This window comes from Saimiri boliviensis, chromosome 3, assembly GCF_048565385.1.
Source record: "Saimiri boliviensis isolate mSaiBol1 chromosome 3, mSaiBol1.pri, whole genome shotgun sequence".
Taxonomy (NCBI): domain Eukaryota; kingdom Metazoa; phylum Chordata; class Mammalia; order Primates; family Cebidae; genus Saimiri; species Saimiri boliviensis.
The window spans coordinates 41315442-41333074 of NC_133451.1; the positions used below are offsets into that span (position 1 = coordinate 41315442).

The 17633-nt window shown below is 37.6% G+C and overlaps 1 protein-coding gene across 10 annotated transcripts in view; it reads right to left on the reverse strand.

Annotated features, from left to right (window-relative positions):
- The window catches only part of ATP8A1 (ATPase phospholipid transporting 8A1), a 249992-nt gene that overhangs the window by 215014 nt on the left and 17345 nt on the right, over positions 1-17633 (reverse strand). For 5 of the 10 annotated variants that reach the window (XM_074396074.1, XM_074396072.1, XM_003940967.3 and 2 more), the window contains exons 2-4: positions 2762-2876; positions 1383-1482; positions 314-412 (exon numbers count right to left, since the gene is read on the reverse strand). Coding sequence is in view for 8 of the 10 variants with exons in the window: in XM_074396072.1 (XP_074252173.1) it covers positions 314-412; positions 1383-1482; positions 2762-2876 (314 nt within the window). In the remaining 2 variants the exon portion in view is untranslated. Of the gene's footprint in view, positions 1-313; positions 413-1382; positions 1483-2761; positions 2877-3771; positions 3888-17633 lie in introns of those variants that run through there. The other 5 variants (XM_074396070.1, XM_074396068.1, XM_074396071.1 and 2 more) reach the window with 2 other exon arrangements.

Here is a 17633-nt window from a genome sequence, read left to right on the forward strand (position 1 = left end):
AATAGAAAATAGTAAAACATATCATTTATCTAATTTGGAGGTTTTTTAATTTCACTGAAAATAATGTTCAAATGTACTTTTCTCCTCAAGCCAATTCTTACAGTAAATTAATTTCTTTTATTTGCTAAACTATACATGCAATAGAACACTGTAACTAACATTCAGCAATATTATAGAAAACAAAAAATAACTTCACGGGTAAAAACATATTCTATACATTTTGAAGTTAAATGATATTGTAAACGGTCCATGCCAATAATAATTTAAAAACATCTATAAAGTTGCATATATATGAAAAAAATAGAATACTTACAATATCTTCTATTATCTCTTTGATAGCTGCCACAGCTAAAATAAATAAGAGAGGAACCAGTGTTGTGTAACGACCTGTTGGTGATACATCAGGTATTTGCTATTTGGGAAAAAAAAAAACAGGCAAGAGAAAATCAATGAGAACTAGAAAATTTAAAATATATTAAAAAAAAAAACAGTCTTAGTGCCTTCTTAAAATATGCCTCACTGATTTTACTATCTTGGCTGACTTATGCTGGGTGAGTTAATTTGTTCATATCTAATAAGTACTGGAAAAGCATGTTATTTTCATGGTAAGCAGTTGTATATAGGACTATCACCTCCACTGGAAGATTGGTTACATAAGTTACAGTATATCTATTCACTAAAATATAACTATTAAAATGATATTTTAGAAGCACAATGATAAATATGTGTGGAAAATATCCATATATGTTATATGAATACAGCAGGTTACAAAAACATAGGTATTCTATGATCCTCTTTTTGTAAACTAAATCAATAAACAGTGCTTAGGAGGGTAAACTAAATCAATAAACAATGTTTGGGAGAAGAAAAAACGACCAGAAGGATATATGCTCACAATTTAAGAGTAGTTATGAGAGTTTTGTTGTGTTTTTAAATTTTTTTATTTTCAAGTTCAATGAAAATTTTGTTTCAAATTCAAGCATATGTTCAATATGCTACTTTTTAATAAAATAAAACTTTTTCTGACTACAACTAATTTAAATACAAAGAGAAGCACAAGATTTAAATTCTTGCATTCTAAGGTTCAGAGTTGACACTTTTACTATGAAAATTAACATTTTAAGAAAATGTCCCATCCCCTTTACCACCCAAAATGAATAGTCCTTCCCACATCAAATTTATAGAACATCCAAAATAAGCTGATAAAAATGATCAAAAGGTTTGAAAAGGTAGTGGATTCCAACACTGCTTGCAGCAGAGCCAGAAATGTACACCAAAACTAGCTTATCTCTCAGCATTTCGATAAACCTCAGGGGATTAGTCCTGGACTTAACATTTATTAGTACCTGAATATTTGACAAGGTTTTATGATATGACTTTACCTGAAGCAGTGCAATAAAGAGAAAAAATGAATTAGCAGCTCTTCTGAACTGAGAGTAGAGAAATCTTGGAAGGAATGTGATTATGTTGTATTTTGCAGTGCTAGAAAACAAAAATGAAAAGTAGCATAAAACTTCTCCATGATTAGCAACCATACTTAAAAAGTTCTGTTACTACCATATAAAAAAATTAGGTAAGAAACATTTGCTGCCTGTTTCAAATTAGGAGAATATTGTAAAGGGTCATTAACATAAACGAAAAATAGTGAATATGTTAAATAAATAAAGAGTGAATACCACGGGTTTTATTTTTTGCATAATCTTTTCTCCTCTTTGGCCAATTATCCTGCTTAACATTACTAGAAGTAGCTTACAAAGAAGAGCAACTTTGGAGCTAAAGGGCTCCAGCCCTCCATAAAATAGAGTACAACATGGGACTAGAAAATATAATCTTGCAAAAAATAACCCCCAAATCTGCAATTTGACCAGACACTTGTAAACAGAGATGGCTTTCCTGGATAAATTCAGGGAGATTTCTGGGGTTCTGCTTGAATTTTCTTCACTGCCGCTCCAGTAACTTGGCTAGAAATCCACACTAAACACACCAGATATGCCCACATCAGTAAGATATCACCACTTAGGTCTTAGAAACATCCAGATCTTCCTCATGTTTATCAAATGGAAAGGAGAATAAAGAGACACATGTCACGCTACCCACACTGAGAAACGTTACTCTAGAATTTGAAGTTGTACACATTAATTTTAAGTGGGCACTTCTTAAATCTAGTAACTCTGCCACTGGAAAAACACTTTCCTAGCACTGGAGGTGTTCATGTGGTCCCAGAAGCTGCTTAAGTCACCAGTGCTTATGCAGATACTTTTTACATTATTGTTGGAACGAAAACACAATGGTGCAGTGAAGTAATTCACGCAGCCCTCCATCCCTCCACACCATACTAAATTTCACAACTATCAAAAAACAATGTTTAAAGACTTAACATAATCAAAAGGAATTCTCGGAGCAGAATTACAAAGACCTCCTCCAAAATGTTAAAACTTGTTAACCAAAACCAGTAATTCATCTCTGTATTAACAGGTTTAGGACAGAGGCATTTACACATAAGCAGATTCCATTATTCAGACCATGAAGAATTGGCAGTGAATGGGTGCTTATTCTTTCTGCTCCTTGTATTTCCAGATTCTTATTAATATTTCTCTATGGGATAGAAGATGGAAAAACAGACTATTCGCACTGCCACCAGGGAGCTCTCAAATATTAACTGAATGCCCAGAAAGCTCTTCGCAAGCATTTTCACTTTGACCTAACCAGCTCTGCTCTGTTGGCTGGTCTCATGGCATTCTTTGGTAGTTCTAGTTCTTACCTGACATGGTTATTGCAGAATTTTGTCAGCTGGGGCTGGTTGATGAAAATAGTCCTCACTTCCTCCTGATCAGCCAGTGAAGTCTTCTCTGAAACATCATCTGTCTTCTCATAACCTTAAAAAGAGATCATCTTCTTATTGAACAGGAAATGTGTTACGGTCCAAAACCACATTTCCTAACTAGTCTAGAATATGAAATCTGTTAAAAGCTACTTGCTTCCCCTTACTGCTGTTTCTAATAAAAAGTAACATCCCCATATTTAACAGTTCTACTAGGTTTAAATGGTAGCATTTAATAGTCAGGTAAAAACTGAGCCATGTCAAAAACAAGACATAACATAAAGTTTAAATTTCCCCCATAACTTATTTCCTTCCATTACATAAAAAGATGTCCAGAAGTAAAAATTAATTTTAAACTGGTTTAAATTACAGTTTTAGGTAAAACTAACAAGATAAAGGTAATTTAAAATATAGTCAAAAATTTAAGCATATGCATTTAATGCTTTTCTGGGTTTTTTTCCCCAGATGAAGACAGAAGAAAAGATAAACAGTAAGGTTTAAATAGGAAACTATAACAATGAGCCAACTCACTATCATCACCTATTTTTTTCTCCATCTAGAATTCATGTTCACAAATGAATTTTAAAATTCTCAAGAGTACTTCAAGTCATCTCATAATCATCGAAACAATACAATAGATTCAACCAGGTACTTTGTTGCAATGTTGACAAACACTTTTAAAAATACATACAATTTATAATACAGAATATGAACAGACAGTATTTAAAATGGCTTTTTGTACCTTCTAGTGAAAATCAAAGGGGTGACAATAGTACCGTATCACCAAAACCCATTTTTCTTCTTTTTTCTGCCTAGCCAGTGCCAACTTTTCCCATAAGACCTGCTGACATGTGGTTTCTTCTGAAGTGTTCTATGATGTTAAAGTTAGGGAAACTTCTCTGGGTTTCCACAGCCCTCTGAACCTCCCCACTCTTCAGCAAAACACTAACCAGAAGGTTTTGTTGCTGCCTGAGTCAGGTTCCCCCTGCCAGAATGGGAACTCCTTAGGGCCATAGATGGTGTGTTGCTCATCTTCTTAACACCAGCGCCAACAAACAGCAGGTACCTAATGTTTGCCGAATACATACACCCAATGACAAAGGAGTGGTTATTTGACTGTTGAGGGCAAGAAAAGCTGCTCCACCCAATGATTAAAAAAAAAAAAAAAAAAAAAAAACTGATGGCCAAGTGCTGTTAACAAACTACATAAAAAGCTGACCTGTGGGGTTTGTTACAGTATGAAACCAGAGGTGAGAAGCATGAGCACAAGGGACTGGGGTGTAAGAAACTGTGTCATGTGTGCAGGGGAGAGCAAACAGGGCAGTGCTGCGGGGGCACAGACAGAAGGCAAGGTGGAGGCGGATGAGAAACCATGCTGAGGAAACACACAGGCCAGGCCCCAGAGCACCCTGCGCTCTGCTTGGCAGCCAGCCACTGAAAGCTTTCCAAGTAGGAGGGGCACGGGGGAGAAGCACATTGTATCCTTATCACCCTGGAGTTCACATGGCTCCTACTAGGTACTGTCACACCCATTTTATGGTTTCAGACTCACTCAGCAGCTTTGCTCACGGTCAGCCTTTCACGTTTTTTTTTTACATCATGTTCTAAACATACTAGTTCTCTCTCTAGTTTCATATAATTGAAATTTCACACATGGATTATCAAATAAAGGGAGATCAACCTTTAAGAAAATTAGGATTCCTTTATTAGCTCTTCCTTCATGGTAGCATGAAGACCAGAATGTGCTGTTCCTAGCCTCTCTGGGATTAAAGAGAGAGCCTCGAAAAAACCATCTCTCCACTCCACTCTGAGCTGATGTTCTCAGGTTGTGCTGTATTTACTTTACATAATGGACTTTTAAGTCTTATATTTACTTTATGTAATGGAACTTTTGAAGGCATGGCCCTTGGATGTCCTTATCTGAGAAACTGGGTGTTACTCCCTCCAGACACACCTACTTACACTGGGGTCTCAAATGCTGCTAGGAGAGCACTAGATACTGCTATCCACTGAAAGCAGTTGGATACTGCATCTCCCCCTCAGATATTAATTTGTATTCATGAATTTCTGTGGGGCAAAGGATTTTCCTTGAACTAAAGGGATTGGAATTAATCCCAATCCTTATGTGGAAATCAGAGTAATTAAAACAATCCTAACAGATTAGTAGGGGCCCAACCTAGGTCAGAAAGTAAGGGATCTTTAAAGAGAAACCTCATCAAAATGGGGAAAAGTCTAAATTGTAACCTGTTGCCAGGGGTGGGACCATTGAAGGGACTGGATGGCTCTGAGCACAGGGTATCACAGATAGCACAGGCTTTCTTTACCCGGGTACTACAGAAAAGCTTTGGCAAGATGTTGTACATGAAGCTGAATGTATGCAGAAAGCCAGGGGAAGGAGATCTCCACTGAAAGCAGGGAGCGAGGCTCTCCGCCAGTAAGCTGGTAGGCACCTCTCCCTTGTCTTCTCAGCAGTGACATGGAGAGCCAATAGGCACCTGAAACCTCCTCCCAGAATGTCTAAAGGCTAGAGGTTGCAGGCGCAGTTATTTCCTTGTGTTAAGCAACTGTTTTATCTGTTGACTTCTAGCAGGTGACAGCCAGCTAGCAGTAAACAGGCATAGCAACCTCAGAGGTTCTCAGAAATATCTCAGTGAACATACTTGACCTCAGAGATCCTCAGCAATATTCTGATGAAGGTACTTGGGAAAAAGACTAGTATTCTTGCTAATTTTGAAGTGAGAGTTTGCAATCATTATAATTAGACTTTCAATGAAATCATCTTACATTGCAGAAATGGGCAGGTTAGGTCTGGACTTAATGTTAGTAAACTATCAGTCAAGACTCTCTCAGTGTAGAGAGAAACAGCCTCTTTTATTTGATTAATGAACCAACACTTGGAGGAAGGTAGGTAGCAATTTTTATCTCACAGTTCTGGGTTAGAGGCAAAAACACATTTGCTACATTCAAAATTGACAGCTATTCAAACCATAACATAATTCTATTTTATGATTTCATTTTAAAAATTTCCTTTGCATATCACCACCTTCATCGGCTATAATAAGCACATAAAGAGCTACCTGTGCACACCTGGGCAATGCCTAAGCTGAGCTGTTGGAGTAGAGTGGTGACAAAAGCAATCAAAATAGGAGAATCCCTTACCACCCTGCCACAAAGAGGGCCAAACGAAGATGGCGTTCCTTCCTACACATGGTTTTATTCTTTGTTTTAAGGAGGGAAAACATATCCCTATTTATTTAACAATTTAGAGAGTTCATTCACATAAGTCATTAAAATTTACTCACAGCTTTTAATTCGCCTGTCTTAACTCCCAAGGACGACTGAAAACTGCGATGCTTTATATCATCCCCTCACAGAAAGCAGAGGAAGGGGAGTGTAGTTCTGACCTAGCAACAGGTCTCAGAGTCTTACCAGTAGGTCAGGCCTTCAGAAGCCTTCTTTGTCCCTAAATCATGCTAAATTTACTGAGAGAAAGAAACACTTCTTAATCATGCTCTTTAGTATCTCTCTCAGCTTTTCCTAGCACAATCTTGCACAAAGAGGGCACACAATACTTGCGTATTTAGTGGAAATGGACTGCAAGACATTCGACTGACTGCTTTCGAGATCCACTCAGTGACCCATTCATCTTCTCTGGGTTCAGACTGAACTCTGAAGCCCTCCATGCAATAGTTTCAAATCTCCACATTAAGTATAGTTGAATGAACAGTATTTGGTAAATGGCAAAGCCAAGAATAAAACATGACCATAGGCAGTTACTTACTTTCACTAGGCTTCAATTTCCTAATCTATCACTGAGAAATATTATGTGTTCATCTCCTGGAATAATTGGAAGTAAATGAAGGAATATGCATGCAATGTACTTAAAATACTAATATTGTAATAGATTAAATAAATGTAATCTATATTATAAATGTCTATTATACTTGAAGAGTTAACAGGGTAGATAATGATATAGTCATAAGCTGAGCCTTTCATAAAAATTAGAGGTGTCTTCTGGGTTAGAGGTTGAAGAATGTTTTGGGGTGGTAATTCTTTACCTTGTGGTGTAATTGACAGTTCACCTGCTTCCCTTGTTACATGGCAAGTTACCTATTATAACTCTGGTTCATAGTAAGCCCTCAAAGTCTAATGAATTAACAAGTGAGCAAAACCAGGTTAGTAATATACTAGAAACAGATTTTTCTTTTTCAAGGAGACATACGTTGTCCAGGCCTGTAGGTTTGATGTATGAATCCAAACAACAATGAGAAAAAATTGCCATAGAAACTAGACTAACTGAAGTTCCATAATCAATTCAACTCTCCCAGATTGGCCTATGTAGAAAGTTAAATGATCAAAGTAACCCACCCACCAGTGGTTAGATGAAATAAGACTCTCATAGCATTGGGGAAGCACAGCCTGATGCAACCAATCCTGCTAAAGGGGTAGATGCATCTGTAGGACCAACCTCTTAAACATTTATTGTAATCTCTTGGCAATGGGGCCATGATACTTCAAGTCTGTTGGCTAATGCTTCTCTTCCCTTCCGCAGTGCTGAGAAGACTGCTGATAATGTTTAACCCAATGATTTACCCCTTCCCTGACCATCTCCATCCTCGTTTTCATTTTCAAACACAAATTGATATTTAATCTTCCAATGGGTTTACCAAACCCTGCAGGTCTAGGAACCAATCTGGTCCCCTTGCAGGTGACTTTGCTCCTGAATATGTTGGTCTTACAAAGAAATGAGAAGGCATATGCATTTCCCAAATTTCTAAGTTGTTGGAGGCATCTCAACATGGCCCACAAGCACAGACACACAAAGCAAATAATGATAGTCACACCAGATACATGCTCCTTCCGCACATTTTGGATTCTCCAGGAGACTGACTCAGGCATTCACCCCAACGTCCTTGGTGTTCAGTCACATATTTGATATCCACTAATAGCATTATTAGTCTTCTTAAATTAAGTTTCATAGAGCAAATTGGCAGGCAAATTCATACACCTATCATTTTGAGGAATGGAACTAAGCTAGGATCGTTTTCTGTGTATGAAAGCACATTTGTATAATGGCTTCAGGGAAATCTTAGCTTCTAACAACATTGTGTTCTCCAGGGTAACTTCTTAAAAACAGAATCAAGTCTCCCAGAATAAATGATTCTGGTCTAGGTTTTATTGAAATGAGCAAGGAAAAGACTTTTCCTTATTTATGCCAAATGTAGATTATCATTCAGTAATTCAGAATCCCAGTTATATTGAAAATTCCACATATAGTGCTTGCAATATTCTGCTTGATTCCTATTTCCCCTGCCAGCAGAAAAGCAATTTTGTTTTCTGAACTGTGGTTTATCTCAAGCAATAATAAAATTATCCAGTATTTGCTATGCATATTCTATGCATATTCTAAACCAGAGACCTTAAGAGGCCAAATTTTACATTCTTCATTATAAAATGGCCAAATGCTATTTCTAAACTTCTAAAGGACCAGGAATTTCAGTATAGGGAATAGTCACATATAACTTTTAACTACTGAATATACTAATAAGAAAATATTACTTTGTATTAACAAATAAAGATATACAAGCAGCATCCTCCTGGTGACCGTTTCAGCTCCCAGCAATAATTTGTCAAGAAAACAAGGGATGTTGGTGGGTCAGTATCCTAATTATGACTCTGAAGTGAGCAGGTGTTCATCTTCCCAGAACAGTGTTTCATCACTTAACCCATATAGGGGTTGTGAGGTGAGCTCAGGTTCTTCTACCAATTACCCATGTGACCCTGCACAAATCACTCCATCTCTAGGGGTTATTCTCTTCCTCTGTAAAATGGGAAGCCAGGCTAGGCTAATAATCTGACATTCACTCTCAGCTCTAAAATCCTGTGAAATTAATACCTGCTGGGCAGTAGGCAGAAAAACAATCAATAGTTTTGTTCAGAAGAGCAGGGAAATTTTAAAAAACAAAGTAAAAAAATTTCCCTCCTTGAGTCTTTACAAGATGTTTCACAGCAACAGTTGCCTTCCTTAATCTGTAGCCAAAACTCAGTCACAAAGTGAAATGGTGCTTTGTTACAGTAACTCAATTTCCATATTTGAAAAGCTAAGCAGTGACTATAATCAGCTGCCAACAACCACCTGGTACCTACTGATCAGTGACTACTGAGTTGCAGACTATGATAACACAGAGTCTTCCTCTCCTTGTCTGCCCAGATTCATCATGACATGCTTATATGCACACGGTATAATGCAACAGAGGAAAATGCTCAATAGTATGAGTGAAAGGCTTCTGATCTGTCATCTCTGAAATATTCCATTTTTCATCCCAAATACCATGATCCAATAAGACTTGTTGTTCATTCATTCGTTCATTCATTCATTCAACATACTTAAGAATCTAGTATGTGCCATGCATTTTTAAAATGCTATGGAAACAGCGGAAAATAAGATAAGGTCCTCTCTCAGGGACGTATTTTCTAGAGAAGAGTAGCATAATACAGATCATGTTAAGAGTGAGGAAGAAAATAAACAAGTGATTGATAGAACAATTGACAGAATTCTCTGTGCTTAAGTTTCATTATGTATATAATAGAAAAAATAACAGAGCACCTTACCTCAAAGGGTGGTTGTAAGGACCTAGTGCATAAATATAGTGAACAATGCCTGGCACTACTAAGAGTTCAGTAATGAATGTGAGCTATTTTCATTGTTGTTGTTATCAGGGCTAGTGATGCTACTATAGCTGCTGTTATTTTATACTTAGTTGTCAGAGAAGATGTCTCAAAGAGATGCTAAATTGAGAACTTGATGACACATAAAGGAAGATAAGGGGCAGTGTCAACCCAAAAGGGGGAATAGCAGGAAAAGCCCTGGAGGAGAGAATGAGCCTGGCATTTCTGAGAACATTAGGGCCACTAATAGTAAACACAGCACAAAACAAAAAGAAGCCGGGCCAGATTGTGAGAAACAGTAACAGCTTGAATTTATATTCTTTATGCAGTAGGAATTCACTGACAGATTTAAGTAGAAAAACCATTCTGAGGATACTGTGATAATCCAGGTAAAAGATGATGAGTCCTGGGTTAGACTGTGATGACAGAGAAGAAGGGAAGTGGATGCATACATTATACGCCTCTGGAGGCAGAACTGGCATGAGCTATATAACCTCTTCACAATTGTATGATGCCCCATAGTACTACCATCTGACGCTACTCCAAACGAAAGCCCAAGACATGAAAGAAACGTAAGATTTTTAAAAATCTCACCCACAATGTTTTATTTTGATCATGTGTTAAATTTACAATATTTTGGATGTGTTGGGTTAAATATATTGATCAAATTAATTTTGCCCATTATTTTAGGATTATAAATACAACAATTAACCACTTAATGAATAGAATTCTCTTTACAGCCAAACAACCTTAATCCTTAGATATCATGCATCATTTTTCTCATTATTACATGGTAATCAATAATGTTTAAAATACAGAAGACATATAATCAAGGAGGGCATTAAAGAATCATGCCTAAGAATGAGAGAAAATGTTCAGGTCTACTAGTTACGAGCTCCGGTTACTTTAGACAAGATAATTAACCTTTAGTTGGCTACCCTCTTACATGAGTTTGTGGAAATTACATGAGATAATATATGTGTAAAGTGCCTGGCTCCTCATGCATATGTAAAAAATCTAGTTATTATTTTTATTATGAAATCAGAAAGGCAGGTTGTGGGAGAAAATAAATAGGCTATGTAGTCATATGTATGTTGAAATTCAGATTATAACACTTCTACATGGGCAAATTATTTAATCATCTGAGTCTCAGCTTCCTCACCCATAAAATATGGTTAATGTGAGGATGACATTATGTTAGCATTGTAGCACAATACTTGTCATTCAAACAGTTCCTGTCACATTCTCCTCCTTAGAGATTTATCTCCCCTTCAAAATACTTGATATGGAGCCAGGCACAGTGGCTCACACCTGTAATTCCAGGACTCTGGGAGGCGGAGGCAAGCAGATAAACTTGAGGTCAGTAATTCAATACCAGCCTGACCAACATGCAGAAACCGTGTCTCTACTAAAAATACAAAAATTATCCAGCTGTGGTGGCACCTGCCTGTAATCCCAGCTACTCAGGAGACTGAGGCAGGAGAATCGCTTGAACCCAGGAGGTGGAGGTTGCGGTGAGCCAAGATTGCGCCATTGCGCTCCAGCCTGGGCAAAAGAGTGAAACTCTGTCTCAAAAACAAAACAACAACAACAAAAAATACCTGATAAGAGAAAAAGAAAAGCCTTAAAGACTCTAATGTACGTATTGATATTTACCTATTTCGGATAACATTTATAGTTGTGACCAGTGTAAATCATTGTAGACAGCAAAATAATAAATTTTGCCACAAAATTTGGTAAATTAATGTTAAATAAGTAATTTTTTTGTTTTTACAAAATTGTCATCTGTATAGGGGTTATGCAACAGAAATGCAGGGGTGGTAGGTAGGAGGAAGACAAGAAGAAGATACAAAATCATTCTGCTGCCTGGTAATATGGTTATAGAACCATTAAGTTTTTTTGCAGACTCAACTTTATTGCAATTATAAGTAAGGCTGTAATTGGAATCAGAATCTCTATTATATTATTTCCTAAAAATATTCAGGAGAGTCCAATTATATAACCTTTTACTCAATGGTTTCCAATGGTTGGCATTAAAGAGACCATATTAATTGCTCAAGTTTCTTGCCTTAGATTGAGGTCATTAAACAAGCAGTCATGCTTGCAACAGTCAAAAAATCTAATAAGAATATATTAATAGGGAAACTAGACAAACTTTAAGGCACAACTGCAGAACTTAAGTGTGATTAAAGTTAGGTGCTACTAACATGGAATTATAAGCAATTAACCACTATCCTTTTCAAAGCCTTAATAATCAAAAGTCCTGAATACACACACACACACACACACACACACACACAAACACACACACATTTGTATATATTGTTTTGATACAGAAGCTTAAGAATACACATACACACACGCACACACATACATACAGGCTATGTAGTCACGTACGTGTGTGTGTGTGTGTGTGTGTGTGTGTGTGTGTGTGTGTGTATAAGCTTCTTAAGCAGGTGGAATAGCTCCTGGAAGCACATGAAAAGCTTACAAAAAGGCTGAGGAAGATCTCAGGCAGCTTGACTAATGGACAATCAGTTCACCCAGATTCAGTCCTGTCTGTGTTCCACCTTTTCATCTCTCCAGATGGCAAATTGGCTGTGACTGGCTTAGCATGGGCCATGTGCTGACTTTTAAGTCAAAGAGAAGCATAGTAACTTATGGAGCAGTCCCCTAAAACTATGGGGGAAGGGAAAATTTGCCAAAGGAAAGCAATGGGCTTAAGAACACACACACACACACACACACACACACACACACACACAATGCTTCTTAAGCTGGATCAAAACAATCATGGGCTGACCAATTTAGATGTTTGTACTTATTTTGTTTTTAGTGGTATTTTAGTACAGATAGTTCATTTAATTATAAACGCAGAAGCAATTACTGCAGTGACAAAGGAGGTTTGAAATCCCATGTTCTGCATTGTTGGAGCAGAACAGTCACTTCAAATGTTAGATTGTGAGCCTGACAGCAGCTGTTCAGAGACAGGGAGAGAGACAGCTCATGAAAAGAAGGAACCATCACTCTGGAAACAATAAACTGGGTGCTTTAAAGGTTAAGACTTACACACTACATTTTCAAATATGGTAATGAAGAAATCAAACACCCTTAAAAGCATGGAAATTAAAGTGGAAACTATTTAGCAATATCTCTCAGACTTCTAGACCATGACCACAGTAGACAAAGGAAAAATGAAATTTTCAGTTGCATTAATACACCATCCCTGTAACCAAGTGTTAATGCAGGCTCTGTGCAGTGGACAATCTGCTCTTTCCAGCTTGGCATCTGTTTCTCCTGGAAGCAGTCCATTGCTTACCAACTTCCCCTCCTCCCATAGTCTTAGGGGACTGCTCCGTCAAGGCTTCATGTCCTGCATCGACTTAAAAGTCAGCACATGACCCAGGCTAAGCCAATCACAGTCAATTTGCCATCTGGACAGATGAAAAGGCTGAACACAGAGGAATGAATCTCTGGTATTAGTCAAGCTGCCTTAGATCCTCCTCGACCTTTCTCTAAGCTTTTCATGTGATTCCAGGAGCTACTCCACCTGCTTAAAGGATATGCTCAGCCTCTATACTATGGAATCTTGGCAGAATCATTTCAGTCCTCTGCTGGAAGTCAAGTCCTGTTCCAATACCCATCGAATGTAGGTGGGCACTGATGCCCTACCCAGAACAGCTAGCCTTCTTCAAGAAGATAAACCCTGTTCCCTGTACACCTCAACCACTAGCTGGCTTTTCTGATCTGCATGGAATGATGACCTGGAACCACAGTGTAATTTCCCTGCTTAAGAATAAGCAGGCTACGTGGAACCTTCCCCAACAGGCCCTACTTGCTGGTTCAGATCTCTTCTGATGTTAACAGCTGCCCTAATCAAGCTCTGAGTCCAGCATGTTCTGGGACAATAGTGGCTTGCAACCCTAATGAACTTGCACAATAGCCAAAAAGTTTTCCACATCCCTACCTTCCTCTCCATTACTCTCTTGTTCATGCGTTGTAACAAAATATTATATACCCCTGATCATGTAAAATATGGTTATCTCCTTCAACAATTGATAGTTTTTCATCATACAAAAGTGTTCACTTTTTAAAAGAACTATAAAAATGATGAAGATTGAGAAACCTCACTTGTCATGTGGAGACTTGCTCAAGGTCAGAGAGCCAGTGAGCACCAAAGCCAAGAAAACATTTGGAAATTGATAAAGTTCAACCCATATCTAAAGCTGACACTGATAGATACATTCATGCATTAATTCATCAATTAAATTTGACCTCACCTCTCCCTTTATTTATCCTTTGCTGGTCTATAACACCTCAACAGTATTTCCAGTCAAGACCTTCCTCTACCCCTTCAGCCTTGCTGGATGCTACTTAAGTGTCAAAATACTCTCCTTGGCCATTCTTCTTTGAAGTGATATCTATAGAAGTTTTGAATATATCCTCTATGTAAAAGATCATTATATGTCTGATATTAATCTTTTGAGCTACATACTTAGCTCAATAATAATAGATGCCATAGATGGTTAGGTACAGAGGCTGGGACATGCACAAGGGTATGGGTAAGCACCTATTAGGTATGCTGCTCTAATATGAGGAAGTAACATGAATGACACAAAAAGGGAAGTCCCTTTTGTGCACTAAATATTTACTGAATTTTCTATTTAAATATAAGGCATCCAAAAATTCCCAGAACTGCGTAGTCTTTTCTCTATCCTAATAACCACTAATACACTTTCTCATTAGGACCTGTCATTGGTAGACATGGCAAATAATGTTTTCTTTAAGTACCTTTGAAGGAAATGATTTAAACATAAACAAGTGTAAAACATAACACAGTAGTTCTTGTCTAAAAAGGAAAAAAAGTAATGGCTTAATATTTCTTGAACTCATGCTAAATTGTCACAAGCCCCTGAAGTAGCACTACAAATTCTAAGTGGTAGATTCTAAAGAGTATTCCTGATATTCAGAAGAAAGGATATCCTTAAACAGTATGACACGGAAATCCATAGTACGCCTAGAGTTGGGCCTCACACATAGTAAGCACTCAGTCTTGTTGGCAGCCAGCCTTGGATATTAACCTAAAATGATAATCATCTTTGGCATGCTGGATTGCTTGGAAATAATAAAACATTTACTAATGCCATTTTATGGTTTACTGGAAAAGGAATGAAAACAATGAAAGACAGAAGGAATTTAATAACATTTCCTTGGGAGATAACTTCATCTGATAGAAGAATTAAATAGCGTATTGCCAACATAGATGTTTAAAAATTGTCAAAGAGGCAGACTGCACCAGAAATGAGGGGTTACAACCACCAGACATCCACCAAGCATCTCCTAGATATCTCAATTAGCTTAAAGCACCACTGACTTGCACTGGCATCAAGTTCATCTCTCAATATCCACAGGAAACAAGGCAGGTTGCCACTATGGACTGGACTCTAATCCAAGCAAAAGTGGTAAAGTAGTAATGATACTCTTAACAAAAATAACTGTATCAAAGAGCTTCTGACTGTTAAAGATGGGAATATCAGGCCATGTCACATATACATTCCAGATTTCAAGAGGACACATTTCAATTAATTATCAAGGCCCATAAAGTGCAGAAGCCCCAACAGCTGTCCAAAGCAACGAGCTGAGTAATTGTGGAAGGCCCAGACAAATGGGGGAAGTGGTCAGGAAGGGGTGAAGGAGCTGTATTTAGAGACCACTGCTACTTCACAGGAAGTACTTGAACAAGTACAAAATTAAAAAAAGATCACAGGAAAGGTTGAAAATAGGCTCACATGTTCAACAGTGAATATTAACAGATGCATATACATCTGAGACTGGAGGAAAGGTGTAAAGAACGTTAGAGACCACTCAATTCTTTTTCCCTTTCATTTGTGTCACAAGGAATTGATGAGATGAGCCTGGAAAAGATTAATGCAATGTCGTTAACAGATAATAAAAGACAGAATTTCTCAGTGCCAACTTCTACTGTGCTTCAATTGTCTATCAAGGATAATCATCTTAAGACTGGAAAGGTCAGAATAAACATTAGTTGGAAGAACTAAACCAAAAGACAAGGTAGATTATTTTAAGAAGAAAAAGAGAAAAATCAGCACCTAACTGCTCTAAATGAATTCATAGCTTATAGCTTATAGCAAATATATATATATATATATGTATGTATATTATATATAATTATTTTCTAATCTACAGAACTGTGAGAACCTGCAAAACAGTTAAGCAAACTGTCACGAACCAGAGAAGAACTGTGGTGAATGAGAGAGGAACTAAAAGATGAAGACAATTCAGTCATCGTTCAGTATGCACGGGGGATTGGTTCCAAAACCCTTGCAAAATCTGCAGATGCTCAAATGCCTTATATAAAGTGGTGTAGTCTTTCACATAAACTACACACATCCTCTTGTATACTTTAAATTATCTCTCGATTACTTATAATATGTAACACAATGTCTACATATCATTTTCATGGATTCAACATAGTACTTGGTGTGTGGCAAATTCAAGTTTTGCTTTTTGAAACTCTGGAAGTTTTTTTTTTTTTCTTAATACTTTTGACCCATGATTGGCTGAATTTATGTACATGAAACTCAGGGATAAGGAAGGCCACCTGTACTCTCCCTGTGTTCTAAAAAGAAGATGGATCATGTAGATCATAAACCACTGTTTTTTAAAGTGAGAGTCTACAGATGTGCTTTCAAAGTTCACAGATTTACAAAATGGAATCCACTGGTTCTAGAGGACTTTTGGGAAAAATCTGAAAATTCAGAAGTTAGAAGAACATGTCTGAGAATTCAGTTAAACATGGAAATGAGCTTAATTGTTTGAGAGCAGTGTTTCTCATACAAAGGATATATTTTCAAAGACCAAAAAGAAATGTTCCCTCTGAAAAATGTTCTTTACATTAGCTAAGTCTGAATAATAATGTTATTGGCCAATGCTAGTTAAACATCAAGTGTACTGATTAACAGACTGCTTAAAAGGGAGGTGGTGACTGGTGGAGATTCACTGACCAGACCCCCTTTCTTTTTTAAAAATAGAACCTTTAGCATCCGAATTTCAAGAAGGCTTTTGGCTAGGACCTACTGTTATAAATGAAGACACATGATTCCATGATTATGAAACAATGCAGATTCACAACTATGTAGCTGACAAACATACATGGAGGGGTCTCACATACTAAAGCAATCTTTTAGCCATCCCTGCCTGTGAGCATTTCTGAAAGAGCCTCCTCTGGGCCACCCTTGGATTCTGTCTCTCCTTCCATTTCCTGGCCTAGTACCTGAGCCCTGGGTGTCAGGGTCAACATGGAGCACCTGACCAGCCAGGCCAGTCAGAGCACTTGTGGTCAGCCAACTCAGCACCAAGCAAGGAACATCATGAACAGTTGGGCTGGAGGGGCCATCATGGCACTCTGAAGCCACATGTATGCCAAAGTTAGGAAGTGGAGGAGCAGATGTACAGAGAGAGAGAGAGAGAGAGAGAGAGAGAGAGAGAGAGAGAGAGAGAGAGAAAGAAGCAATATTGGGCAATTCTGGGCAGAGTAAGAGATCCCAAAGACCCAGTTCAATGAACCTCAGCTGTGATATACGAGGATCCCTTAGAGTAAATGCCTAACTTAGTAAGGGCTCTGGATCCAGACTGCCTGGGTTCCAATGACAGGGTAAGGACATAATCAATGTACAGATGACATTAAAAAAAAACAGAATTCAAGAAGATTTTTGAGGGGCTGAATAAGTTGAAGGTGCTATACTAAAGGCCTAAAGAATCAACTGTGTAAATGCAATAGGGAAGACATTTAAGCCAGCAAGGTGTGCAGAGCATAAATGTTTTTACTGCTTTTATTGCTTTCTTATCAAGAAAAAACTTGTTAAGAATTTGACGTGTCTGAGAATGGAATGAGCTGTCTTAAAAGGGGGTGTGTTCCCTTCACTGTGAGGTATTCAAGCTGTATCAGCTACTGTGTTGCATTAAATGACTTCTAAATTCCCTTCCAACTCCAAGGATTCTATCCTTTTAAAAACTCTCTTTTTTTTTTTTTTGAAAGACAACTATAAATAAGCTTATCAGAGAACCACTGATACAGTGCAGGGTGCAAGTTTTCATCATTTTGTATATGGAAAAGAGTATT